The 26,942-nt window shown below is 47.8% G+C and overlaps 1 protein-coding gene across 3 annotated transcripts in view; it reads right to left on the reverse strand.

The window, feature by feature from the left end:
* KCNAB1 (potassium voltage-gated channel subfamily A regulatory beta subunit 1) overlaps positions 1 to 26,942 on the reverse strand; it is a 338,389-nt gene that overhangs the window by 83,760 nt on the left and 227,687 nt on the right. For all 3 annotated transcript variants that reach the window (XM_081302291.1, XM_081302292.1, XM_081302293.1), the window contains exon 2: positions 15,376 to 15,419. In XM_081302291.1, coding sequence (XP_081158417.1) covers positions 15,376 to 15,419 — 44 coding nt within the window. The remainder of the gene's footprint in view (positions 1 to 15,375; positions 15,420 to 26,942) is intronic.

Below are 26,942 nucleotides of genomic sequence, written 5' to 3' on the forward strand. Positions count from 1 at the left end.
TTGGTTGTGGACTGTCCAAAGCTGCGTCTCTCCATAGCCCTGTGCTGCCTTCTGGTGCTGAAGGGCCACCTGTCCTGTGCTCCTGCCCAGTGGTGTGGCCAAGTGTTTGCTCCAATGGCTGCTGCAGGGATCTTCCTGAGTCTTTTCCTCTGCCAAATGCCTCACCCACTGAAACGTCCTTCCCTGTGACATGCTTTATAACTCTTTCTGCTCCAAATCTCCTATCTGGGAACGAAGAACAACACTTGTTGCCTGTCCTCTGGCCACCTCCCAACTCAGAGATTGTCTCCACTCCACTTGCAACCAGGATTTGTCTGGGATCTTGTCTCCTGGAGCAGGGTTTCCAGCCTCATGCAAGAGCCATCATCACCACGCGAGGCCCTCGAACCCTGCAGAGCTGGAGCCAGGGCCGGAGCCAGGCAGCAGCAGGATGCAACCCCTAAGAGAGGGATCCTGGGCAGCCTGCCCTGGGCACAGAGGGCAGAGCATGACCAGGCTAGGCCGGGGAGGGCGGGGCCTCCAGAAGCCTCCTGGTGACCAGGAGACCAGACCGTGACGTGTGGATGGTTGGTGTAGGCCTGAGGGTGAGGGTTAAGTGGCCCGACTGATTGATAGACTGCTCTTCATGAACCTTAGAGAGAAAGTGCAAACATTTGATGCTTTCTTTCCTTCTTAGATTTAAAGGGTTTCCTATTAGGTGTCGAGGGATGCTGCTAGCTCCATCTTTTATTTTTTTTAATATTTATTTATTTATTTTTTTTAGTTTTCGTCGGACACAACATCTTTTGTTTTTTTTGTATGTGGTGCTGAGGATCGAACCCAGGCCGCACGCATGCCAGGCGAGCGTGCTACCGCTTGAGCCACATCCCCAGCCCCTGCTAGCTCCATCTTGTTTTGTTTCTGGGCAAACCTACTGGGACATTCTGTTGTTCCTTTATTTATCTGATCAACACAATCCAAGACAAGCTGTGGCATTGGAAATGGGATGAAGGGCTGGGCGTGAAATCTTAGACTGTTCAAGAGGTAGTTTCCAGGGATAAAGCAGATTGCAAATGTCAATGTGGGAATGAAATTTCTGCACACAAAATCTCCCCTGACCCAGCAACAACCTGCTCTGCACATGTGGATGGCAGAATTCCATCTACATACATCCTGGCTTGGTCCCCTTCAATTTCCTTATGAGGGCATCACACCTGGTTGGATCCAGTTGGCACCTCTGCATTATTGAAGTGAATGTTATTACTTTGATAATCAGAAGCAAAAGTTATTCCTTAAAATAAATCCTTTTCCCCAGAAAATCCAAACCCAAACAGCATTTCAACAAATCTCAGATCTTCCTACATCCTGAGTGTGAAGAGGAGGTGGTGTTGATATTTTGCTAGCATTTTGTCCTAAGTTTCTTGGCCACAGTTCCTCTTATTTTATTTTCTTGTGCCGACACTTAAGTATTGAGAATTCTTTCTTACAATGAAGTTTCCGGGTCACAGAAAGCCAGCGTTGATCAATGCAGAGACTTAGGCTTTGAGGGACTCTGATCAAGGCCCAGAAAGGTGGTCAGAATGGAATCGGAACCATGGGCCTCGGGGACAGAGGGCAACTTCCGATTCTTAGCAATTCAAGTATTTCGGTATCTTCTAAGGTGGGATTAATGATTAGTATTGAAATTCCCCCTGTGATCTCTTAGCATAGTGCTGAAATAGAGTTTGTGCTCACATTCTTTCTTTTTGGATTTATCTTTTCCTTTCCACAGCAAGTTGCTATGAATAGGAACTCTCTGGGAAAACACTGCTGTTGAGAAGTTTGAAAGTTGGTGTGACCTCCTTTACATTTTCTTCCAATTCTGAAAGTTTATGTCAAATATTCACTGTGCAGAGAGACAGATATATTTGATAGTTCAGTGAGTTGTTCTGCCCCGAACAGTAATAATTTTGGATAACTCTGTGTGTAAAAAACACAGCCTGTGTTCACAGAGCTGACAGGATCTGCTAGGTAATAAATTTTAATTCCAAGGTAGGGCAAAGAAACTTTGTAGAAGAAACAAGAAGGATAATACATTGTGAAAATGAATGAACACTGCCTTGCAGCAGTCCTTGCAATGTCTCTCTCTTGAGCTAGGAACTTCATTGTTTAGGATATTAAGTATCATTAAGGAAAGCTCAAAGTAGGAGCACAAAAAGATTTTTGCACTTTAAAAATATATTTATTTAGTTGTAGATGAACACACAGTATCTTTATTTATTTTTATGTGGTGCTGAGGATCGAACCCACTGCCTCACACATGACAAGCAAGCACTTTACCACTGGGCTACAGCCCCAGCCCCGATTTTTACACTTTTTGACTAAGAAGTTTTTTTCAAAGATAGAAGATAAAACTGAGGGAACATATAAGGGATCATTTCACAAAAATTACAAAAGTAAAAACCAGTTCCCAACCATATTATAAGCAAATTAACTCAGTTTACCTAAAGATGTATGAATTTATATGTAAGGATTAGCTAACTTCATCTGTGCCCAATGGACATCAACTGTTAAGGATCTCAGCTTAAAAAAGAATTTTATTTTCCTAATAGGAAGGTCATAGCTGTGTCGAGTGGATGAATGTTTTTGTGCCAGGCATAGAAGGATGCCTAGACTCTCTTTTTATGCACGGATCCTTTTCTATTTCTAACTAAAGAATAGAAACATCCTCTTCACTAATTATATGTAGAAATTTAACATGTCAAAGAAGAAAGTGGAGCAATCCTAAGTCAGAAAACCACATCCATCTATTTTCATCTTAGGAGATTCCATTTAACCCATGCTCCATGTAGCCATTCTCCTTTGGAGTGACTTACTACACCGACATTTTTAGAATGGTATAGGAGAGGCAGAATAGCCCCCTGGCGGTCTGGAGGAGCTTCCACTGTTAGGACACTGGTGTCCCCAGTCCCGCAAAGGTATAGAGATGAGGGTGCGTTAACCAGTATACGGACAGAATAAAATTTCCTAAGATACCAAATGGAAAATCATACAGACGTGTAACTGACTAGAGGTATCAAAAGACACAAATGCTATATTTTCATTGTCACAGTCCTTTGGATCATTCTCAACCACAAAATGCAGGACTTCTTGAAATATTTCCAAAACCAACAGCTGGGGACAAGCATGTCATCCCCAGAGGCTGTGTAAGACCTGGCATGTTGGGGACTCTCCTGGAGTGTCTTATGAGTGAGTAAACTCGAGAACCACGGAGGGGGAAGGAGAGCAACAGAAGAACGTTCAGTGGACTTGCCTATCTCCTGTGGAGCCTCTTCCAATTCATGGCTGGAAACACCTTAGTCAGAAGGAATTGCCTGTGGTCTCTATTTGAGTTCGTGGGCTGGGACTTCACCAGCCACACATCCAAGTATACACTGGGAGAACATCTGGAGTGCTGGGAGGTGGGCCTGGTTGCTGGGAGCCATTGTGGTGAAATGACAGCAGCATTTACTGTCTTACAGCAGCGATAGCATCAGTTTCTCCTGCTGGCACAGAGGCCCGACTGTGGGAAGCAAAGTGGTCCTAAAGGCAACTCCTGGGGCTCAAAGCTCCCTGCCTGCTGATGAGCGTGCACAGCCATGGTGAAGAACATCCACCAGAGATCTGGAATGCACCCTGCGTGATGGTTCCTGAGGTCAGGCAGGATGCAGAGCCCAGGGACCCCACCAGGAGGACAGGGTCTGCTGCTTGCTCATCACTGTCTCTCCAACAAAACTCAGTTTTGCAGCCCAACCACCAGCCCGGTCCATAATTATTTCTTTTATTTTCCAACAACCTCGAAGGGTAGATTTTCTAATTTCCTTTCAGATATGCTGGAAATCAAGTGCACAAGACTTAGTTCTCTTTGCACTGAAATGGATAAGGACACCCGCTCACAGCACGGTCCTCAGAACTGAAGAAGAGGATGAGGATGCCAGGTTCTCTTTCTAGAACTTTCATTGTGCTAGGCACTGTGACATGCACTTTACAGACATTAAAACTCATGAGCATTTTGAGTTCCAAGCAGTGACCTCAGTGGTTGATGAGCAGGAAGGGCATCTGGGCAGGGAGACTCCACAGCCCACAGCCCACAGCTCCACAATCTCCTCAGTGCATGGCCATGTCCACAGCAGCTGGCATGCAAGAGCTCACCGAGTGTCACCTTTCCTCCCATCCCCAGAGAGAGAACATCTGAAGCAGCACAGGTTCTGTGGAAGACTAGGAACTTTTCCAGAGATCTTGGTGAAAGTCAAAGTCACTGGTGGAATGAACCAATTCTGGGGACCCCAACTATCTTCACAAATAAAGCTCAGGACAATTTATTATTCATCGGGGATTATTCTGAAGTGACATGTGGAGAGTGGTGAAAAGATCAAAACACTAAAAAAATCCAAAATTCTTGACTTTTTTGGTACCAGGGATTGAATCCAGGGGTGGTTAACCATTGAGCCACATCCCCAACACTTCTTATTTTTTATTTAGAGAAAGGATCTAACTAAGTTGCTTAGGACTTCTCTAAGTTGCTGAGGCTGGCCTTGAACTTGTGATCTCCTGCGTCAACCTCCTAAGCTGCTGGGATTGCAGGTGTGTGCCATTGTGCCTGGCAAAATTCTGGGGATCAAAAATAAATAGGAAGCTGACACCTCACCTGCCACTTGCTTCTTGCCCTGGTCACCAAAGTGGCCTGTGCCCCACTCTGATTGGGCCTCTTGCAGGCTACGTGGGGAGCAAAGTGCTCTCGGGTGCTCCAGGCTCCACAGTGGGCTCAGCCACTAATGAGCAAGCAACTGCCCTCAGCCGCACAGGAAGCCAGTTTGGACTCCTTGTGCAGGCCAGGGATCCTGAATGCTGGCTCAAGAAGCAGGACCCTGCAGGGAACCCAGGCGCCACCCACCAGGTGTCTGGTCTGAGGAAAGGCTCGGCACAGGGACTTTTAAAAGTTCCCCATGTGACTGTACCAGCACCCAGAGTTGACCACTGGCCCACGTAGTGGGTCAAGTGGTCATAAGATTAGACTCACTTCCTCTCTGAGCTCCCAGTACAACAAGAAGCTTCAGAGTGTGGGAAGAGAGACAGTAAGTTCTGGGCCCAGCAGGGGAAGAACTAGTCACACTGGAAGTCGAAGGTGGCCTTGACCCCAGACTGGGCACCTCACAGGGCCTTCCGCCTGACCACACGGCTACACACTACTCCTTCCAGATGCTCTCTCTGATGCTTTGCCCTTCATTTTATAAGCACCATGACCTTCTGCGAAGATCCCAGTGCAGGGAATGACTGTAACAAAAATAGCTCAGTGGAAATAGAAAAAGGGGGAATAAAAGAGTATCAGCAGCCTCGTTTTCTGGGACAAGATTACAAGGGCCACCAGAGCGGCTAGAGCAGGGTGCAAGTGACAAACAGCTGTTTGAGGGAGGCAGGAGAGAATTTCCCCCTCGGTGCTGGGTGGGAGGGCCAGGTTCACAGAGGTCTGAAAGGTTGGTGGACGCCCAGCTGGAGGGGCACTGGATCTTTACTGTTCCTACATATAGAATGAACTATGGACCACCACCTGGGTCTTGCACTGACAGGGGCTCATGCCTATGGCACCCCTATTCAAGCAGAAGGACAGAGACATCCCAAAGACAGACACTGATGCATTTTGGTCTCCTCTGTCACCGTTCCCTTCCCTTAGCTGAGGTAGCTGAGAATCTATCATTTTCCTCGCGTGGCTCCAATCTGGCATTTGACAGAGTGACGTTATCAGCTTCCAATCCCTCCGAATAGAACCTCATTCAAGTTCCATTGGTATAGAAATTACATTTGGCTTCCTGGACATCACAAATCCCAAGCATAGGCCCCCATTTTAAAACATGCATTCAAGACAGGCACTGACTGTCAGTCAGACGGAACAGCAGAAAATGTCGGTGGGTGGGACCACAGTGATGCATGAAAAACAGACGAAATGCTCACAAGAGGCCCTAAGGGAGTTGAGCTTGCTCATATCCTAATACGTGCATTAAAGGTCCGGTCATTGGTCCCAGGTGCTATTGCCTCTCACTTAGGAAATACTATTGAGCCCCCTCTACTGCCCCATTACCAGGCTGGTTGGCAGGGTCAAGATGCAAGTGATAACACCGTCTCTGTTCTAGAGCCCACAGGCAGTGGGAAAGGCAGACGAGTACTGAGTCCAGGCAGCATATAGTCCAGGGCCTGATGGGCCACTGCCGCTGAAAGGGACTGCAGGAGCTGGGCCTCTAGCCCAGACCCGGTGAGACGCCAGGAGGATGCCCAGCAGCAAGGGACACACCCATGGCTTCTCTCGCCTGCCCCTCCTCCAGTGGCACTGTCCCCACTTCGCCTCCAGCCTCTCTCTGCTCTCCTCCTCCATGGCACCCTTGTGACTGCTCTTCTCCCTGCTTCCTCCTTACGGGCTGCTTCCTACCCTCCTCGCCCTTCAGCACCTTTCCTCCAGGAAGGCGCCTACGACTCCCCAACTCTAGCTCAGGGAGCACCCATGTGGGTTCCCGCAGCACCTAAGCTTCTCAGTGTCCAAGACACTGATGCTCACTCACTCACCCCACCAGTGAGCACAGGGTGACGTCTCCCTGTGCCTGGAGCTGATGATCTAGCAGGAAGCAGGTCAGACCCAAAACGGCATCAGCAGCAAACATGATTTTAAAATGCAGGGTGTCAGAGACATAGAAGAAGACCTCAGAAGATGGAAAAATATACCCTGTTCATGGATAGGTAGAACTAACATCATCAAAATGGCGATATTACCAAAAGTTCTCTATAAGTTCAATGCTATCCCAATCAAAATCCCAACAGCATTTCTTGTAGAAATAGATAAAACAATCAGGAAATTCATATGGAATAATAAAAGACCCAGAATAGCAAAAACAATGCTAAGCAGGAAGTGTGAATCAGGCGGTATAGCGATACCAGACTTCAAACTATACTACAGAGCAATAGTAACAAAAACAGCATGGTACTGGTACCAAAACAGGCGAGTGGACCAATGGTACAGAATAGAAGACACAGTAACCAATCCGCAAAACTACAACTGTCTTATATTTGATAAAGGGGCTAAAAGCATGCAATGGAGGAAGGATAGCATCTTCAACAAATGGTGCTGGGAAAACTGGAAATCCATTTGCATCAAAATGAAACTGAATCCCTTTCTCTCGCCATGCACAAAAGTTAACTCAAAATGGATCAAGGAGCTCGATATTAAATCAGAGACACGGCGTCTGATAGAAGAAAAAGTCGGCTATGATCTACATACTGTGGGGTCAGGCCCTAAATTCCTCAATAGGACACCCATAGCGCAAGAGTTAACAACCAGAATCAACAAATGGGACTTACTCAAACTAAGAAGTTTTCTCTCAACAAAAGAAACAATAAGAGAGATAAACAGGGAGCCTACATCCTGGGAACAAATCTTTACCCCACACACTTCAGATAGAGCCCTAATATCCAGAGTATACAAAGAACTCAAAAAATTAGATAACAAGATAACAAATAACCCAATCAACAAATGGGCCAAGGACCTGAACAGACACTTCTCAGAGGAGGACATACAATCAATCAACAAGTACATGAAAAAATGCTCAACATTGCTAGCAGTCAGAGAAATGCAAATCAAAACCACCCTAAGATACCATCTCACTCCAGTAAGATTGGCAGCCATTAAGAAATCCAACAACAACAAGTGCTGGCGAGGATGCGGGGAAATGGGTACACTTGTTCATTGTTGGTGGGACTGCAAAATGGTGCAGCCAATTTGGAAAGCAGTATGGAGATTTCTTGGAAAGTTGGGAATGGAACCACCATTTGACCCAGCTATTCCCCTCCTCGGTCTATTCCCTAAAGACCTAACAAGAGCATGCTACAGGGACACTGCTATATCGATGTTCATAGCAGCACAATTCACGATAGCAAGATTGTGGAACCAACCTAGAAGCCCTTCAATAGATGAATGGATTAAAAAAATGTGGCATTTATACACAATGGAGTATTACTCTGCAATAAGAAATGACAAAATCATAGAATTTGGAGGGAAATGGATGGCATTAGAGCAGATTATGCTAAGTGAAGCTAGCCAATCCTTAAAAAACAAATGTCAAATGTCTTCTTTGATATAAGGGGAGTAACCAAGGACAGGGTAGAGACGAAGAGCTGGAGAAGAAGAATAACATTAAACAGGGATGATAGGCGGGAGGGAAAGTGAGAGTTAAGGGAAATTGCATGGAACTGGAAGGTGAGCCTCAGGGTTATACACAATTACATATACGAGGAAAGGAGGAGTAGGAGAAAAATTATATAAGTGGAAGAAACGATTTATAGTAGAGGGGATGGAGAGAGAGTAGGGGAGGGGAGGGGAGGGGAGGGGTGAGGGGACAGTGGAGAATGGGATAGACAGCAGAATACATCAGTCACTAGAAAGGCAATTTGTAAATCAATGGAAATGTAACTGATGTGACACAGCAATCTGTATAGGGGGTAAAAATGGGAGTTCATAACCCACTTGAATCAATCTGTGAAATATGGTATAATAAGAACTATGTAATGTTTTGAACAACCAACAATAAAATAATTAAAAAAAAAAATAAAATAAAATGCAGGGTGTCCTCTGGGACATGACGCCCTCATACCAGGTCCAGCCTGAGCCAGGTCCCCGTGGCAGGCTGTGTGTGAGGCTCTGGGCCAGATCCCAGCTCAATATCCACCATATCTTTGGGCATCCATGAAAACACCAAAGACCAAGAAGAGCATCAGGGCCTGAGCTTGAGGGGATCATTGAGTCTGTTGCAGTTTCCACCCTCAAGAGCTCTCCCAAGAGGCAGGTAGCACCTGGGTTGGAGAAAGCCATGTGTGTGTGCAGATTGTTGACAAAGCTTCTCCGTTCGGACCCTTCTCTTGGTCTCACAGGTTCTCTTCAGAATTCCAGCTCTGACACTCTGGGGTATCAGGTAGCCATTCCCGACCTTAGCTATACCTTTGCTCCTAATGGACTCCTGTGAGCAGAGGTGAGCGGTCAACGGCCACTGGGGATTCTCGTGGCAATCACGTGACCAGCAATTCTTAAGAAGTATCTCAGCCATTAAACCTCCACTTAACATCCATTTTGTAAAAATACCAGCCCCTGCTTAAGTGTATGCACTGTGGCATTTATTCAACTTAGACTTTCCAGGAAGAGTGACAAGCCTAAGACTCTGGGGTGTGTTTAATATTCATGCACCACTTAAATTCTGTGGGTATTTTGGTCTTAAGATAGTTCATGCTGTTGGCGTTATGCAGAAAAATTGCAAAACTCTTTAAGGAAAGAGATGGCACTTTTAAAATGGTCTCTCCAGTGTCTGGAGGCACTTTATAAATATTGAGGCCTGTGTTGCTATAAAAGGTGAGGAGGCTCCTTTACAGCGGCCTTAGCAACAAACATGGGAATCACGAAGGGTGTCATAAAAAGAATGCCATCCATGTTAAATATTTAATGTCATGTTCTCCTGGTGTCAAAATATTTAGCACAGTGACAGCATCTCGGAGGAAGAGGGAGACGAGCCAGGAGTACATTCTGCACAGAAGCAACGAAATCAAGAGAGGCCCCAGCTTATTTTTGAGAGTCCTGCTTTTGCTCTAGAAAGTGGTCTCCATTGGGGGGACCATAGAGCAAGCCTGGATTAGCTGGTAGGAGCCAAATGGCGGGGCGGGGGTCAACTCAAGCTGCCCGCTGCTGTTGGCTCCGGAGAAGCCCCCAGGCAGACCCACCTCTCCCCTTGGGTGGTTCAGTGCAGTGGAAATCCTCCAACTCCAGGTGCTTAGTCTGTGGGCAGCAGCTACCAAGTGACAGGAGGCTGCAGGCACCTGGCTCAGCAGGTGGCAGTTCCACACTCTCCATCTCCTGCCACCTAGTCGGGACAGGAGCTCCCACCCTGACCCTGCTCCCGCCCACCAGTGCAGCCCCTTAGGAACACCTGCGCCAAGAGGGCCACATTCAGAAGGCGCAGTGGGGCTGCTTATCGGCACCTTTAAAAGCCAGAGGTGATTCCAGTGTGCAGCTGGGTTTGAGGAGAAACACCTCCTGAGAGACAGCGTGGGTTCTCCAAGCTGTAAAATACTTTAGGTTCCTTCCAGGACAAGGACTAGAACGAGGAGGAGGCTGGCCTGTGCTGCCTGAAGGAACAGAACCCCAGGGTAGAGTGAGCCTGCAGGTACAGCCTCCAGGCAGGTGGAGAGCAGGTGGAGGCTTGGTGCTCTTGCTCTTTCTCTGCTGGTGCCTAGATCCAGACCACACCCTATCTGCCAGTTATTCCCTCAGTAAACATTCAAGAACCTATTGCTTGCCAGATACTGTGATTTGCTAGAGGTAGAACAGGTGTGTAGAAAAAAAACAGGCTGTCTCTGCTTTCAGGTAGGCAGGTGTCCCAAACCTGTCCCAACATTGTCCTCTGTATTCCCAGCTGACCTCAGTGGCAGCCACGGATCCGCCCTTGGAAGTTCTTGGGTCTGTGCCGGCAGCCAAGAGTCTCTCCCGAGCTCCCGTGTTCTGCCCATGTTTGGAGCTGGGAGGGCACAGGCTTTTCACTACCCCCAACAGTGTGAGTCCTGTGTGTGCTCCCACAGCTTCCTCTAGCAGTCCTGCCTGCAGGGATTTCAGCTGGGCCACCTCCATGTCCTGTCCAGGAGCCTGGCCCCTCTGCTTGGAAGACTTCCTGTTCTGTACCACAGGTCAAAGGTCCTGACTGTTCTTCCTTCTCTGTCTCACCATCACCTCACCTCTGACGGATATGACTCTCCTGTCTCTGGTTTCAAAGCTTCCCCTCTAAGTAGCTTCACACTGTGGCCAGAAAATAATGCTAACGCGTTTGACCATGTCCCAGTCCTGATCCAAGCTTAGTGGCACTTCATTTATGAAAGCAAGGTTTCAAAAACTTCTTGGCAGAGGACACCACCCCCGCCCCTGGCAATATAAAGCACTAAAAAAGATGACATAGCCATGAGAAGACACAGAGGAGACTTAAAACATAGACAAGTGAAAAAAGCCGCTTGCATATGCTTTAAATTTTAGAGGCTGCAGGCTGTATGAGTCCAACTACACAGGAAGGAGAACTGTGGAGGTGGGAGAAGATCCCTGGTTTCTAGAGCTCAGGGGCGGGAAGGATGGGTAGGCAGAGCATGTGGGGGCAGCAGGACCCATGATACCATCCTGGCAGGTACCTGCTGTGACCCACTTGTCCCAGACCCATAATGCACAGCAGGAGAGAACCCCAGTGCAAACCGTGGGCTTTGGGTGATGTGTCAATGTGGATCCTCGATTGTCACCAACGCCCCACATTGGTTTGCTCTGGTGGGTATGCTGTGCTTGTGTGGGGGATGGGCATTATGGAAACTGCACTTTTTGCTCAGTTTTGCTGTTTCCTTAAAACAGCTCTTTAAAAAGTTTATTGTTAAAAATTTACAATATGAAGAAAAAGTGGAGCTACGTTGACCGAAGCTGTGGAAGGGACTGAAGAGGGTAGAGAAGGTGGAGCCCTGCCCCGCTTCCTGCTCGCCCTTCCCAAGAGTTTGGGACCCCAGGACTCAGGGGAATGGAGCTGCAGGGGCCGAGCTAAGCGCCTCAGTAAGACCTTGCTTCCCCTCCAGCCTCCCTTCCTACCTCCTAGCACCTGCCCTCACGTGTCCTGTACACACTACTGGTTTCCAAGTCCCCTCCACAGGTCTCCCTCTAGGCATGGCATGTGGCGCTGCCAGTCTGGGGGCTTTTCCCTCCCTTTGCACTCCTTCAAGTCTAGGTCCAGGGCGCCTCCCCCATGGAGCCACCCCAAGTCCCCCAGGAGCTGTCTCTATGCTCGGTTTACTCTTGCCCTCCATTGTGGCATCTGCCAAACACATTGCCCACTGGTTTTGCCTGCTGATCATCCCCACTGCACCGTGAATGAGTCGAGGGCAGGGTTTCTGCCATCTTCCTCTCAAGATCCTCTGTAAACCAGCACAGTGCCAGGCCTCACAAATGTTTGCTTAAGAAGGAATTAACAGCTAGGTGTGGTGGTGCATGCCTGTAATCCCAGAGACTTGGAGGTTGAGGCAGGAAGATGGCAAGTTGAAGGCCAACCTCAGCAACTTAGTGAGACTAACCCTGACTACCCCACCCCCCAAAAAAAAGGAAAAGAAAGAAAGAAAGAATAAGAAAGCTGGGAGGGGCACAGAGTTCCTAGTTTCTCCTCCGGTGTGGAAGGATGCCAGAATTGTCACCTTTAACCCTGACCTTTGAAGTTTTTGTAGATGTCTCTGGTCTTTCAATTGCCTGGAGGTGTTGCTGTTGTGGCTGTGGTACTGGAGATCAAGCCCAGGGCTTCGCTATGCCAGCAGGTCTGCGCTGTGCTGGTCTCCAGCCCTGCCAGGCAGTTCCACCACTTCATTTCAGCTCCAGCTGAACTGGGGGCATGACTGAACTGACACTCGGGCCTCTGCAGTGAACAGGCTCCACCTGGACTGGACAGCTGGGGTCTGTGGAGCCTGACATGATCTAAGGCTGAGTATTATGTCTTTGGCTTACAGAGGCGGCTCAGGAACGTTCCCAAAGAGCGCTCGGTCAGCCTCCGGCTCTGCTGCCCTGTCCTGTTCAGCAGTGTCAGAGTGTGGCGGGCAGGCTTGGGACACCTGAAGCTCCCACCAGGATCAGGGCACGCTGCTGCCCAGGGCCCACCACATACCCCAGCTTACCCCTTGCATTGAACACAAATGACACACTGTGTCAGGCCCCTGGGGCTCGCTGACACCAGGCACTTGGGGACCCCTGAACTTGTCAGTAGTAGGTGCTCTGGGTTGAGTTTTCCATGTAGTATTGACCGAACTATTTTTCACCGTGGTTACCAACTCTAAGACAATTGCTCAATGAACTTTGTTGATTTCTCTACTTATATATTTTTATTTCTTAATTTATATTTGAATTTCTTAATAATTTCTATTTTCCTCCTTCACTATATTTTAAATTTATATTTATAGGTAGTTTCTTTCAATAATGAATACAGAGTAATTATTTACCATAAAGCCTGTTCTTTAAAAATGTAGGGAAAAATTGTTCCTGATAAGGAATCTCCAGGGTCTTTCCAATTCTACTAAACACTAACGGGGTCAGAGCCATAAACTAAGCAAATGTCAAATTACCTTAGACTTGGGGAGAGCAAAGGCCATGGTCACCTCCCAGGTCCCACCGGCAGGAAGAAGCCATCCGCATCCCTCACACCAGCCCTGACCCATCCTCAGGACCCCACGCGGCACCCCTACACACACCCCTCCCTGGAGTTGAGTCTTCTCTTTGTCTCTTCAGCCCTTTTGGCCACACTGACTGTCCAGTGACCCTTGTTGGTGCCTGCTTCCCACCTCTGCACCCCAGCCACCCCTTAAATGTCCCCAGCACTACAGCGGAACCCTGGGCCACCTCCCTTTTCCAACTGCCCCTCTCCGGTGTGCTCACTCCAGGAACCTTTGGCCCCTGCAGGACGCCTCGGTCCTAGCCACTTGCCACTGCCCCACTGCGTCTTTGTCTTGCTCCTGGCTCATTTTCCTGGCTGTCATCCTCATTCCCCTCCCAAGTGCCATCCAAGGTCCACCATTGCAATAAGCCCTTCCAATGCCCTCAGCTTCTTTCCTTCCTCCTTCCTACCTTATAAAACCCCACCTGGACCTGCGCAGCTGCACCTGGCAGAGAAACCCCACAACCCCGATATGGTCTCACTGCACCTCCCTTAACCTTAAGCAGGACTTCCAGGTCATCTAGCTGCCATGATGCATGCCCGGGTGACTCACCCCTCTGCTTTCTCCTCTCCTCTCCCTTCCAACTTCCAGGGCTCTCTTTCCCCCTCACTAACTCTGACAACCTTGCTTCTGATGACCACTGGGAACATGGTGGCCAGAAGAGACAGCCTCAGTGAGACGCCTCCATGCCATCAGCACCCCCAGGCCCCAGCTGGCCTCAGGATCTGTGCTCTCTGCCTTCTTTGCCCACTCTAGCTGTGCTCGGTCCCTACTCCTTCTAAAAGCAGTCTTTTCAGTCTGCTTTTAGGAGGAGTGGCCTCCATGATGTGAACCTGACAGTCCATTCTCAGCCCCCATCTTGCTAGATTTAGGAGCAGCACTTCGCAATCCTGGGCCCTCCATCCTCCTGGGGCTCCAGGACTTCCTTCTCTCCCGATTCTCCCCATACTAGTTTCAGTTTACTTTGCCGGCTCATCCTCGTTTCCCTGGTTATTCAAAGTTGGAAATCTGGGGCTTCGGATCACCTGCCTCACTTATCTAAGCTAAGCTCCCTCTTAGAGTTCTTGTCTCAGCGCATCACGACTTAGAGAGCATCCACACATTAATGACTCCGAATTTGCATGTTTGTCCCAGATTCCTTCTAAATTCTAGATTCATATGTCCATTTACTTATTTGACAACTTTTCACGGCTAATAGGCATCTCGAATTTAATATGTCCACAGTGGATCTGGTCTCTCTCCTCCAGATCTCATCTGCTAGGTTTTAATAGTTCAGTTCAGTCTTGGACGAGGTTCCACCCTTCCTGGTGCTCAGGCAGAACATCTCAGAGCCTCCTTTGATTCTCTCTCCTTTCACACAGACCCCAGCAAAACACCTCCCAGCCCCCACAGAGGTCACTATGAGCTGGCCACTTCTCACATATCCCCAGAGGCTGCCCTAGCCCAGGCTTTCTTGGGCTGCAGGTACAGTCCCTGTGCTGTTGGGTGTCTGATGCCCAGGCCAACTCTGCCAAGGTCAGGGGGGATCCAGATGCCTCAGGTCCCCCCATGTACTTAGACTTCCCCATGTCAGTCACCCTATGGTCTCACAGCTGTCATCTCCAGTGCGGGGCCTCTTCTTTCAATATTTTCATTTTCTGTGAGGAATAAGATTTTATTTTATTTTATTTTTTTGCAGTGGTGTGGATGGAATCCAGGTCCTGGCACATGGTAGGCAAGAGTTCTCACTGAGCTATGCCCTCAGCTCTAGGAATAAAATATTTTATTGATTAATATATGTGAAAGGGCACATATGTATGTACTCACCCTGCCCCCTGTATTTATAAAAGTACACAAAATTCACAATGATATAGGAAAATAAGTGAGCAAGTTAGGCAAAGGAAAAATATCATGGATAGAAAAAATTCAGGGGAGCTGAGGGGCTGCTGGGGAGCATAGAGGTGCACCCAGGGGTCCTGTGTTCTACTGGGTGGGGAGGTCTGCAGAGGACAGGGTCCTGCTGGGCAGGGGAAACCTCAAGGGGAGGGGGGCAGTGCTGGCCAGGAAGCCTCCCTGTGCCTGGACCCACTGAGCCACAATCACCCTGACCACTCCCCAGCCTCCCACCTTCCAGCCACCCATCGAGACTCCTCGGGTACTTACCAAGACCCAAGCAAGAAACTCTGAGTCCTGATTTTCCAAGATTCCTAGAATGAAAAGAAAAAGCAGCACATGGTCATTGCTCCTCAGGTGGAACTGTGCAGCCCATCCATGAACGTGGTATGCTCCTTGTCCAGGCAGGGGAGAGGCAGAGCCCCGTGGCCTGGGGAAGCAGCTGCCTTTCCAACTGGCAAACTTGAGATCTGCCAGGCTCAGCACAAGGACCAAGCAGCCCCCATGTTTCAGTTCCAAATGGTCTCTTTTCCAACTTGTTCTCTGCCCTTCTAGAATGTGAGTTCTTCCAGGGCAAGGCACTTTCCCACCAACCTCCCAGCACCCTCATGGAGACTGACACACAGCTGGCCCTAGATGCCCGTGGCCCACACTAACAAAGTGACCTTCAAATCCAGAGAAGAGCCCACAGCACTCTGGGGTCACCCAGCCCGGATTCTACTTCTTAAACACCAGGTGACATAAAGTGACCACAGGGAGGTCAATAGTGCCTTTCAAAACGAGTCTCCTTTTCCTCCTCAACAATTTTGCTTTCATCCCAAAAAGCTTATCAAGGAAAAGAAGCACATTTTTCTTTCTACTGGCACCCATTTGCCTTTCCACCTGAGGAATCCAGATTCGGCCCGTTGTTCTGTCTTTTGACCGACACGTGGAAGAAGACAACAAATTGGGAGGGAGGAGATGGCTCCCAGGAGCAGCCTGGGGTCCAGTCTAAGAGGCACAGCTCAACAGTTGTGACCTGGGGACAGTGCCTCCCTGTTCTGGGGCCAGACACAATTTTCCTCTTGCTGTCCCCTCGGCAAAGCCCACGGGCCTTCCAGCCAGCGGTGCCGCTGCAGGTTGGCAACCTGAGAGTGTGTGATCAGTACACTCGCATGCACTAAGCTTTTTTCTCCTGCTTACAGTGGCTGTCCTTAAACTGCCACTGAAGCCACACATGTAATTTCATAGTGCAGTCAAAAGTGCATTGTGATGCAAAGGATTGGAGGACCTAGGGTTTTGACCCATGGTCACAAGGGGCCAGTGGCCTTGGGAAGCAGCTGTCCTTTTCCTAGGGTTCAGTTTCTTCAACAGTAAGATGGGGTAGCAATGCCTGGCATGGCATCCCCACTGAGGGGCAGGACATGTCACTGTGTGCTGGCATGTGATGTAGTAAACAAACAGGAGGAGGAGTGCTTCTTGGTGGCATCCTACTCTGAGACCCCCCCCCCCCAACAGATGTGTTGCTAAATTCCCCAAATTCATGGATGTTTCCCACTGCAAGATAACTGTTGTGTAAGAAATGTGTGAGGAATGTCTAAGCTACTAAGCAGGAGGGAAAGAATTGGACTCTGTGAAAATGCTTTTCATAAGACATTGCAGCTTTCAGCAGATTCTCAGAAATCCACAGGTTGTGCAACCAGAAGACCTTTCTTTGTAGTCTAAACATCTACTGATGTTAAGATAGGAATCTAGAGAAAAAGCTCTATAGTGGGGAGAATAAAAAAGACCAAATCAAAACCAAAACAAAGTACAGTATCAGTGAATGGCAGTCTTGAACTAGAGATGTTCAGCATGGAGGAGTCTCTAAGTCTCCCTGAGAGGCCAGAGTGTCCCAGCATGCCAGGTGCTGTGATTGATAGAGAGGAGCAAGGTTCAGTCCTTCCTCCCGGGAAACCTCAAGTCCAACAAAGGACAGCCTTGGGGTGTGTCCCACGGGGAGATCTTTGGGAGCACATAGCCGTGGGGAGCTGCACAGGTTTGTATTTGCACGACTTCATGCTTGTCATGGGGAAAAGGGACCTATTAAGGGTTTTCACGCAATTCTAATATCTTTCAGTGATTCTGAGAACAACAGGGAGGAGCAACTGGGTGCAGAACCCCACAGAGGGAGACAGTCCGGAGGTGAAGACTTTAGACTCAAGAGGTTTTTCTAACAAACTAAACAAAGCAAGCTTGTGTCAGAGGGTACTTAGGAGGAACAGCTCAGCACCCATTTGCCCTATTTTTCTGTGACAGTGACTTCAAACAATCATGATCACTCAGCTGTGGGTTTGGAAGACTGGACTTGAGAATTCAGCAAAAATGACTGCAAAGCAGTGAGAACTAGATAAACGTGGTCTTCCCCCCAACCCCCACTGCTGTTTAAACATGCAGGTCAGCTTTTCTGGAACAAAAGCCTGAGAAAAATCTGAAGTGTAAGGCAAGTTCAATTACAAATAAATACTGATGCCATGGTGCTAGGTCCCCACCTTGAGCCTTAGTGTTCTTATTCCTTTCACTCTTTATTCCCTGTTTCTTTTTTTTTTCTTTTTTTTATTGGTTGTTCACAACATTATAAAGCTCTTGACATATCATATTTCATACATTAGAATCAAGTGGGTTATGAACTCCCATTTTTACCCCAAATACAGATTGCAGAATCACATCGGTTACACATCACATTTTTACATACTGCCATATTAGTGACTGTTGTATTCTGCTACCTTTCCTATCCCCTACTATCCCCCCTCCCCTCCCCTCCCATCTTCTCTCTCTACCCCATCTACTGTAATTCATTTCCCTCCATGTTTGTTATCCCATTCCCCTCATAACCTCTTATATGTAATTTTGTATAACAATGAGGGTCTCTATTCCCTGTTTCTTGTCTCTAAATGTCTTCCTCCTCTAGACAGAATGGTTACGAACCATGTGTTCATTTATAAAGTGCAGGCATTTCCCATGCTAGAGGTGTCAGGGTCATTTGGATAATCGCCCTTCTCCGTCCTGGCTTAAGTCTTTGCATGACTTGGGTGACGTCAGCACTCTTGACGCATGGTGCCCTTCACTCTGCAGATGGAGAGGGAGGAGGAACTTCCTCCAGTTCTGGGCATGAGATCCTGCCTCTGTTTCTATTATTCAGATGACACACCTGTGTCTTCCTGCCTCCGTCAGCGTCTGTGCAATACTAAGGAGAGAGGTGGCAACTGTCCAGCCGCTCCCCTCCACTGAAACCCTGCTGGATGGCAGTAGCCCAGATGCCTCACACATGTGAGCTAATGAGTCCAAGGCGTGCCATTTGGTAACTTGTTTGTGTGGCTGAAACTTCAAATAATGACCAAGTTTACAATCTAGCTGGGCTGTCACCCCTCCCCTTAAGCCTCCGTCTCACCTACATAGAATCATCTTGTGTGACATTCTGCAACCAAACTTCACATAATTTCATTTTATTTCAAGGTTCCTCCACGCTTTCTCACGAGTGAGGCTACCTAAAAACCCTATGAGCACATCAAATTTCCAATGTGATCAAATTCCTTTCCCATTGGATTCAAAACAGTCTCGCTGCACAGGTCCACCTATTTTATCTGCATCAGATGTACCAGGAGCGAGTCTCACTGTGTTCATTTTTAGTATCTGCTCTGTTCAACTCAAAAATAAAAGCTCCTCTTTCCCAGGTGAACCTGAAATGCTCCATGGCTAATATTAGAAATGAATGACATCAATACGGGGGCACGAGGCCCTGGCTTTGTCAGTCAAATTTTGGAAATTCTAACCCTTAAAGGTTCAGGAGAGGTATCTGGGCTTCTGGACAACGGGAGGTGGTGTCTCTCTTCTTCTGGGAGGCAGGCCCTGTGCTCTGTGCAGACGTAGCTGAGCTGCCTTTGTGGTAATGCCTAGTTCCCTGGCAGAGGCCTTAAATGTAATTCCTAGTGTCACTTTACAGAGCACCCATCAGCCTCTCTGCTTTTAAGGTGATAATGGCCTAGTGAGAACTGGAGTCAAGTGTCACCTCAGCGCAGTATCAATGCCAGTCTCAAGCTCACAGCTCTTTCACAAATCAAGGATGCTAAAAGCAGAAGATAGCAGCCCAAAGGTGTTGTTTTAAATTGCTTGCTTTTGGATGTGTGCCTCTGAGACATGATTCCCAATTTTAAACTGCTGGGAAGAGAGGGGCAGCTAGATAAAACATGTGTCTTGTGTTTACCAAGAAGCAGCTTGGTGCCCAGGACAAAATCCCCGATTCCAAGATGGAGGTAGCAGGAGTGGATGGGAGCCACAGGTGAGCACCCCTACGGCTGCATGGCTTGGCCACCTGGTTTCATGTGGTCAGATCATCACATCACTCCCCCTTGGATTCTTAGGGAAGCATCTCGCTGATTTCTCTACACCACCCTCCATTGTGTGTCATGCCTAACTCAAAACTGGGATTTGGTGTTTGGATTCGTTTTTAAATAAATGAACATTTAACTTTCTTGAAAAGTCCAGAACCAAAAGCATGTTCATTTGTCGGTCAGCTGGTTTTGATGGTTGCATGGGGAAATACATTTCAGCACCAGGAAGGTGACTTGAATGGTAACAGCATTTAACTTAATGGAATAACAGCTGCTAATCACCACTGGTAAATGAGTACTGACCCATTTGGAGGCCACAAGCCACATAAAGGATTTGGCTGTGTGTTTTGATGGCAGACATCAAGTTGTCCAGGAAACTTTTTCTATTCTTATCTTTCAGTAGCAACAAAGTGGGATCCTTCAGACTCTTTGATTTAAAGATTTAAGGTATTGCACTTATAAATTCTAACTAGGTCTCACTTGTTTTCTTGGGATATCCAAAATCACCCATTGACTTGTATCATTCTAGAAGTCTGAAGAAGTATGGCAAAAAGACACTCTCCTCTAATGAGTTGGTTCAAAAGAGATGTACCAAATGTCATCAGCGTACTGAGCCTTGTGCCAGGCTTCAGGGACAGACGAGTAGCAGATAGTTGCTGTTTATATCATTGGAGGGGAGGTAGATGTTAAATATGAATTAGTTGTTTGATGATGTTCAATTTAATTTGGCCTGGGGATGCCTCCGTACTTTGAAACTTTGCTAAACAACACATACACTAGCCAGAAGCCTACCTTCAGACCCTGCTGCTGCAGCAGATGGTTGAGCCCTGGCCAATCTCAGCAGAGGAGCTTCCGTCAACCTCAGGCAGACCACATTCACGCAAGGCCCAAGCCGAGCTGTCTGCAGTTTGCTCAGCAAGCTGCCTCTGTGCCTCATTTTCAGTTTCCATCCATAGATGCCGCCTGCCCGTGGGGGGAAACAGAGCTTTCTGAACCTCCTCTGCTTTTGAAGGCTGACTGAGAATTCTTTGCTCAGTTAAACTCTGTTAAACTTCATGTGCCTAAAGTTTTTAACAATTTTAATAGCCAATAGAAGATGTCAATGTGGCATTGAGATGCTGGTGAAGCTGACCTAGTGTCAGGAAAAGCAACATTTAAACCGAGATGCAAGGGAGAGTGGGGAGTGACCTACTGAAGAAGGGCTAGCGTCCAGGCAGAGGGCAGGGTGTGCAAAGACTCATGGGAGATGCACAGGCCTGGAAGAACTGGAAGAACTGGAAGAACCTCAGGGCAGTGAAAGAACAGACAGCAAGGGGCAGGTGAGGGGCCAGCAGACCCAGTGGCGCCTGACAGACTGGGCTAGGATCTTAGTTTCAATGTGAAGGAGTGATGGAGAGCTCCTGAAAAGACACACAGGAGTGGGGAAAGAGGGTTGAAGGGGAGCAAGAAGAAGAATTAGAAGACCACTTGGGTAAACTCGATGAGAAACAACGGGGCCTTGAAATCAGATTCAGTGGAGACAGAACAGGGAAGATTCCAGGCATTCTTAGAGGGTGAAATCTGTAGGACTCAGTGTTTGAATTTAAGATTGAGAGAGGAACAAGGGGCCATTCTCGGGGCAGCTGGTTGAAGGGGGTGCTTCTCCCCGAGGGAGAGTTTACTGGGGCAACAACGGCTTGAACTCACCTTGGGGCACTTGGGAGTTGAAACACCCAGGAGGCACCCCACTTAGCTGCCTGGAGCTCAGAATAGGGAGCGGGGTTTCGGGGTGTGGAGGGTGATAGGCACCATGGGCAGGGTCAGCTGCCAGAGGAGGCCCAGGACTGGCCTTGGGCTGTAGATCTGTGGTCAGTGGGCAGGAAGTCATGCTGGAAAGGGAACTGAGAAGGAGAGGTGAAGGCATGGGAGGGGACCAGAAAATGCCCAAGTAGAAGCCATGTGGAAAGAGCCAGTTTCCACTGGGAGTGGGTGCCAGGAGGGCAGCCGCCTGCGCCTTCCGTGCCCGCAGCAGTGGGCTGCTGGCGCCTGGGTGCATCCTCTTCAGTTGTGCTGTAGATGGGAAGCCCAGGATAGGGAGGTTAGCTTACACCTTAGCTTTGTGTGACCTTGACCTTGAAGCCTTTAAAGGTGACACAGCCTTTAAGCCTCTTTCCTCATTTATAGTGGAGACTATAATAGCTACTATTTTGTATTTTGAGGATTAACTGAGAAAGTGTAAACACAGAAGTCTACCAGTCTACCTCACTTCCATCTTCAATAAGTGCAGTGGCTTCCTGCCTTAGTTATTTCTTAGGAAAAGTGCTACCTAAAACACTGAATCTGGTAGGGGGCTGCCTCTGCACCTTACGAGACCTACTTCCTTGACCTACAGATCCTCTTAGTGGGATTCCAGCTGACCGGGTTTGTGTTGAGACAGTGAAACCTCCTGGATTACAATGTGACTTGCAACTTATTCTGCAGAGTCATTAGGAAAGTGGGTGCCAGCGGAGACCCAGGAGGTGCACCTGAGTACATGAGGTACAGAAGGACCACACCTCAGTAGAATAAAGGTTGTGTGCAACCAGCCTACAGCCAACCTCATACTAATGGGGAAAAACTGAAAGCATTTTCTCTAGACTCTTGAATAAGACCAGGAGGTCCACTCACCATTCTTATTCAATACAGTACTAGAAATTTAAGCCAAAGGAATTAGGCAAGGGAAAGAAATAAAAGGGTTACCAACGCGGAAAGAAGGAAGTAAAAGTATCTCTGTTTGCAGATGACATGATTCTGTACTTAGAAAGCCCTAAAGATTTCACCAAGACTTTTAGAAATGATGAACAAATTCGGTAAAGTAGCAGAATACAAAATCAATATACAAAAATTGATAGCTTTCTATACATCAATAATGAACTCACTGAGAAAGAAATCAGGAAACCAATCCCATTCACAACAGCCTTAAAGAAAAAGTATCTAGGAATAAACCTAACTAAGAAGGTTAAAGTCCTGTACAATGGAAATTAAAAAACACTAATAAGAAATGGAAACCACTGGAAGATTAAAGACCTCCCAGTTCTTGGATTGGGAGAATTAATATTTTTCAAATGGCCATACTCTCAAAAGTGATCTACAAATTCAGCACAATCTCCATCAGAACACTAATTTCTTTCTTCATGTAACTAGAAAAGAAATCCTGAAAATTCATATGGAAGCACAAAAGATCCCAAACAATCAAAGAAATCTTGAGCAAAAAGAGCAATACCGGAGGCATCACGGTACCAGATTCCAAAACATGCTGCAGAGTTATCGTAATGGAAACAGGCACGTAGAAGAATGGAACAGAAAGAATTTCGTACATCTGCAGCCAACTGATCTCAATACAGGTGTTCAAAACAGACACTGTAGGAAAAATCCAACTGCACAGAAAACAAAAACAAGAATTGACATATGGGGCCACATCAAATTTTGCAGCAAAGGAAATGATCAACAGAGCAAAGAGAAAGCCAATAGAATGTTTTTCAAAGATTTCCCACTATCCCAAAGCCAAGTTTGACCTGTTATAAACTAGAAGGGAGAATCCCCCTATTGAAGACCTCATACATATTACTTGCATCTCCCTCATTGGTGCATATGCAATAGGCCTATGGTCAAGGCACAGGAACCTGTCAATCACCCAGTGCTTAGCATAAACCTCTCCCAGCAAAGAGGAGAACCAAGAATGCAGAAGTAATATAAGCCTAGACCCTCTCTGAGTCAGCTGGCTGATGTCTTTGTCATGTCCACTCCCCTTGTTGCAAGGGTGCAGTGTATCTGCCCCCAATAAACCCTCTCAATTGCTTTCCTTTGTCTTGGTGAATTCTCAACACCTTCCCACCCACTGTTACCCAGGTCCCACAACAAGCACCCAAGATATCACCAGAGTTGGAGATCTGTTAACTCAGTCTTCAATCAGAAGAATATAGAGCCTTGGTGTCAAGGGCACGTATTTTAGGGGTTCATGAACTTGTATGGAAATAAATCCATCTTTGTCACCAACTTTTAACTAAAAGTTAGCGACTCCTTCAATTATGAACACAGGCAAAGAAACCACAGAGGTATTCACAGTAACTGTGACTTTGCCACCATTAGAAATGACTGTTCTATCACCATCGCTTCAAAGGTCCCAAGAGTCATTCACACTTTTTACACTCATGGCCACTTGGAAATTGTGGTGTTTCAACCACCCCTGCCTGGAACTTGTTATTTCATACATTAATAAGGAAGTGCATATATTACTAGGTCACAAATATAGTTTTAAAATATTTTGAAATGTTTTTCAATTTAATCGGAATTCTGAGCATTTCATATTATGTATTTAATAGTTCTTTTTCAAAGACGGAGTCTGTAGGCTCTGCTAGGCGTGCCAGAGGGATTCATGCATCAAGAATTTCACATGCAGATGAAAAGTTGCTACAAAACGCCTCTCGGTAGGTATTCCCATCTGTCACAATGTAATGTGGGTTTAGGAACATCTTTTTTTTTTTTCAAACTTGGAGGGAAGACAATTCTGTAAAGTTTTTGAAAAGCAAAATTTAATGTGCACTAGCCCACTACTGCTGGTTAAAATGTTGCAATGTAGTAACAGTGTCCATGCTTACTATCTATCCCTGCTTACTTATTTAATTTTAGTAAGTTAAAAAACATTTCTCAGGCTCTTAGTGGATTTACTTCCAAACTAAGGCCTGCTGCTTCCATTATCTCTACTTGGATGAGAATCCCTGAACTCCAGGCCAGGCCTCACTCAGTCCCTGGCCCACTGCCTGCCTTCTAAGACCGGTGAACAGAGGAGAGCATCCGCCCACCCCAGGACTGCAGGGCTCAGCAAGAGGGGCTTTGACTTCCACAGGGCTTGTCCATTCGACCATGTCATATTCCACCTCAAGTTAGATTTGTTTTAACACGAAATAATGTTTTCTTCCTAAATGGTGAAGCAGGTTTGCTGTCCCAGAGATGTGCAGTGCTGGTCCGATGGCTTTACTGAGTGGCCCTGGACACCCTCTGCTGTCGGGTTTGAGAGGCCAGGTATGTGACTAGCAGCCATTCACACCTTACTGTAAAAGAAGTCCAGAGCTTTTTCTTACCTCAGATGCAGGTGGAGGAGGGACCAAGCTCCAGAGCCTAAAGTGCTAAATGTCTGGGAGAGACAGAAGATGGGCTCACATAATGAGAAATGGCTTTTTGGTCTCTGTGGAGTCTCAGGAGTCCTAAGCATCTTTTTGTATGATAGTGAGGTCTGGGGACCTTGGATAGCCAAGACAGGGGCTGGTTTCCAGGGCCCCTAGCCATGTGACTAGATGATTGGAATTTTCACCCCAAAGGACAGAGTTCAGAAGCTCCTAGAGGCTGAGCACATGGAGGACCCCCAGTGGAGGGGGTGTGTACCCCTGCATCCCTCCTCCACCTGGTTCTGCACATCCCCTGCCCTGCTCTTGCTGGGTTGTGCCCTTTTATAATAAACAGGTAAATAGTAAGCAGAGAACTTTCCTGGGTTCTGTGAGCTGCTCTAGCCAATGATGGAACAAGAGAAAGGGGTCATGGCAACCTCTGATTCACAGCCAAGTTGGACGTGCATTGTGGGAAGCTGCAGCTAGAAAGTGTATCTGACGTGGAGCCTTGGGGATGGGGCCCTCACTTTTTGGGGGGGGGCTGCACTGAACTGAATTGCAGGCAGCTGGTGTGGGGGAATTGAACCCCATAGTGCTCACAGGTATGTTCCACATGGAGCATTGAGAGTGGAGGAGGAAAAAACAGCCCCACCCCCCATTAAGAAAGGGAAGGCTAATGGGAGGGTGAAGGAAGAGGCCCAAAGGGACTGGACACACTTTGCCCCCTTCCAGATTCTTCTAGGATCACACTGTCCTAGGTAAATATCATCCGCACGCACATTTGCTATTTTCAAAGCCGAGAAGAGAGAATCTGAAGGTTTTGGAGTTGTCTTCACCCACTGGTGATGTTTTATTTTCCAAAGATAAGGTGAGGGCTTCTCAGGGGTCTGTGTGCACCAAGAGAGCCAGGACTGGTTTCCACTGGAGGGAGCTGTGCAGCTCTCCAAGGCCAAATAAAGAAGAAAGCTTCTAAGCGGGAGTTTCATGCTCTCGCAGGTCTCTGGTGCCTGTTTCCTGTGGGCGAATCTCCTGTTTTCTCTGCGCACTCAGTAGTGTGGTGGAGGCTGGGCCTGGAGGAGGGTGATATTTAAATATGCACTTAATCAAAGGTAAATGCTTTTAGCCAGAATGCAGGAACTTGCCTTTCATCCTCTTTGACAGGAGAACAGAAAATGAACATCGGTTTCCTCTGTGCCCATATCCTCTACATCTGCTGCGTGTGATCCCGCTGTGTAGCTCTGCAGGGCAGCGGCTGTGTCCAGTGCAGCTCCTGCTCCCACACCCAGCTCAGGGCTGCAGGTGTTCATAGAGGCTCACCAGTGGCTCCGGTGATGCCATCGCTCCACCTAGAAAAGACAGCATCGCCCCTCCCTGGAGACGCTCTGGCCAGCATGGCTCTGAGTCCCCTGGAAAACCCTCGGTGGTGGAACGTAGTTGAGGGCAGGAGTGGCTCCCTCCCCCTCTCAGCGACACCTTGGGAAACGTATGGAACCTCCTGTGCCCCATCTGCTCCCTAAGGATAAGAATAGAAACTGCCTCACGGGCTGGTTGTGGAGATGCAGCGGGATCACAGCGTTTGAGGCAGGCCTGGCAATGGTGAGCGCACTCCTAGGGTGAGCTGCCCTTAGGGGAGCATGGGTGGGAACCCAGGCTCTGCTCCTGTAACCCAGCAGCTCCTTCTCTGCCTACAGATTTTCTCTTATGCAGAGTGAGTTTCTGTCCCCTCCTTGGGTGGAAGGGCACAGTAAGCATTGCAGCTTTTCACTCTTCTCTCAACAATGCAGGCCTAAGGCTTCCCTCTCCTAACTTCACTAGAGGCTAGAGCTTGGGAACTGCTCAGCAGGACACCTTCTGTCCCCATGCAAAGCCTTCCTTTGGGTCCCCTGCCCATCTAGGTACCAGTGGTCACTGTCGGATGGTGGGAGCAAGGGCCAGAGCTCAAGGATTTACAGCCTCAGCTTGAGGCTGGAATTAGCAGGGCTCATGACCAAGGTCTCTTTCCATGTTCGGCTCTGACCTTACTCTGGTTCCTGTCAGACCAGCACTTCAACCCAACCACAGGTCACCTCATCCAAATCCTCAATACATACCTCAGCTGTGGACCTCCCACTCCCTAAAAGGGTGGCAAGGCTCAAACCCCAGAGATCTCTTTGTCTCCTCCCTCTCTTTTGGCCATAACCAGACAGCAAATCCTGAAGAGCTCCCTTCTATAGATCCCTCAACTCCATCCCAGTTTCTCTAGAGCTACTACCAGGTTAGACTCTGATGATGGATGGCTCTCACCTGTTCTTCTGCCTCTAGATTCCCTCTTGTCCTTCCTGTTATCTCTCCTCAACCCCATCACCATAATTTTGTCATTATAACT

This window comes from Spermophilus citellus, assembly GCF_964194105.1.
Source record: "Spermophilus citellus genome assembly, chromosome: 7".
Taxonomy (NCBI): Eukaryota; Metazoa; Chordata; class Mammalia; order Rodentia; family Sciuridae; genus Spermophilus; species Spermophilus citellus.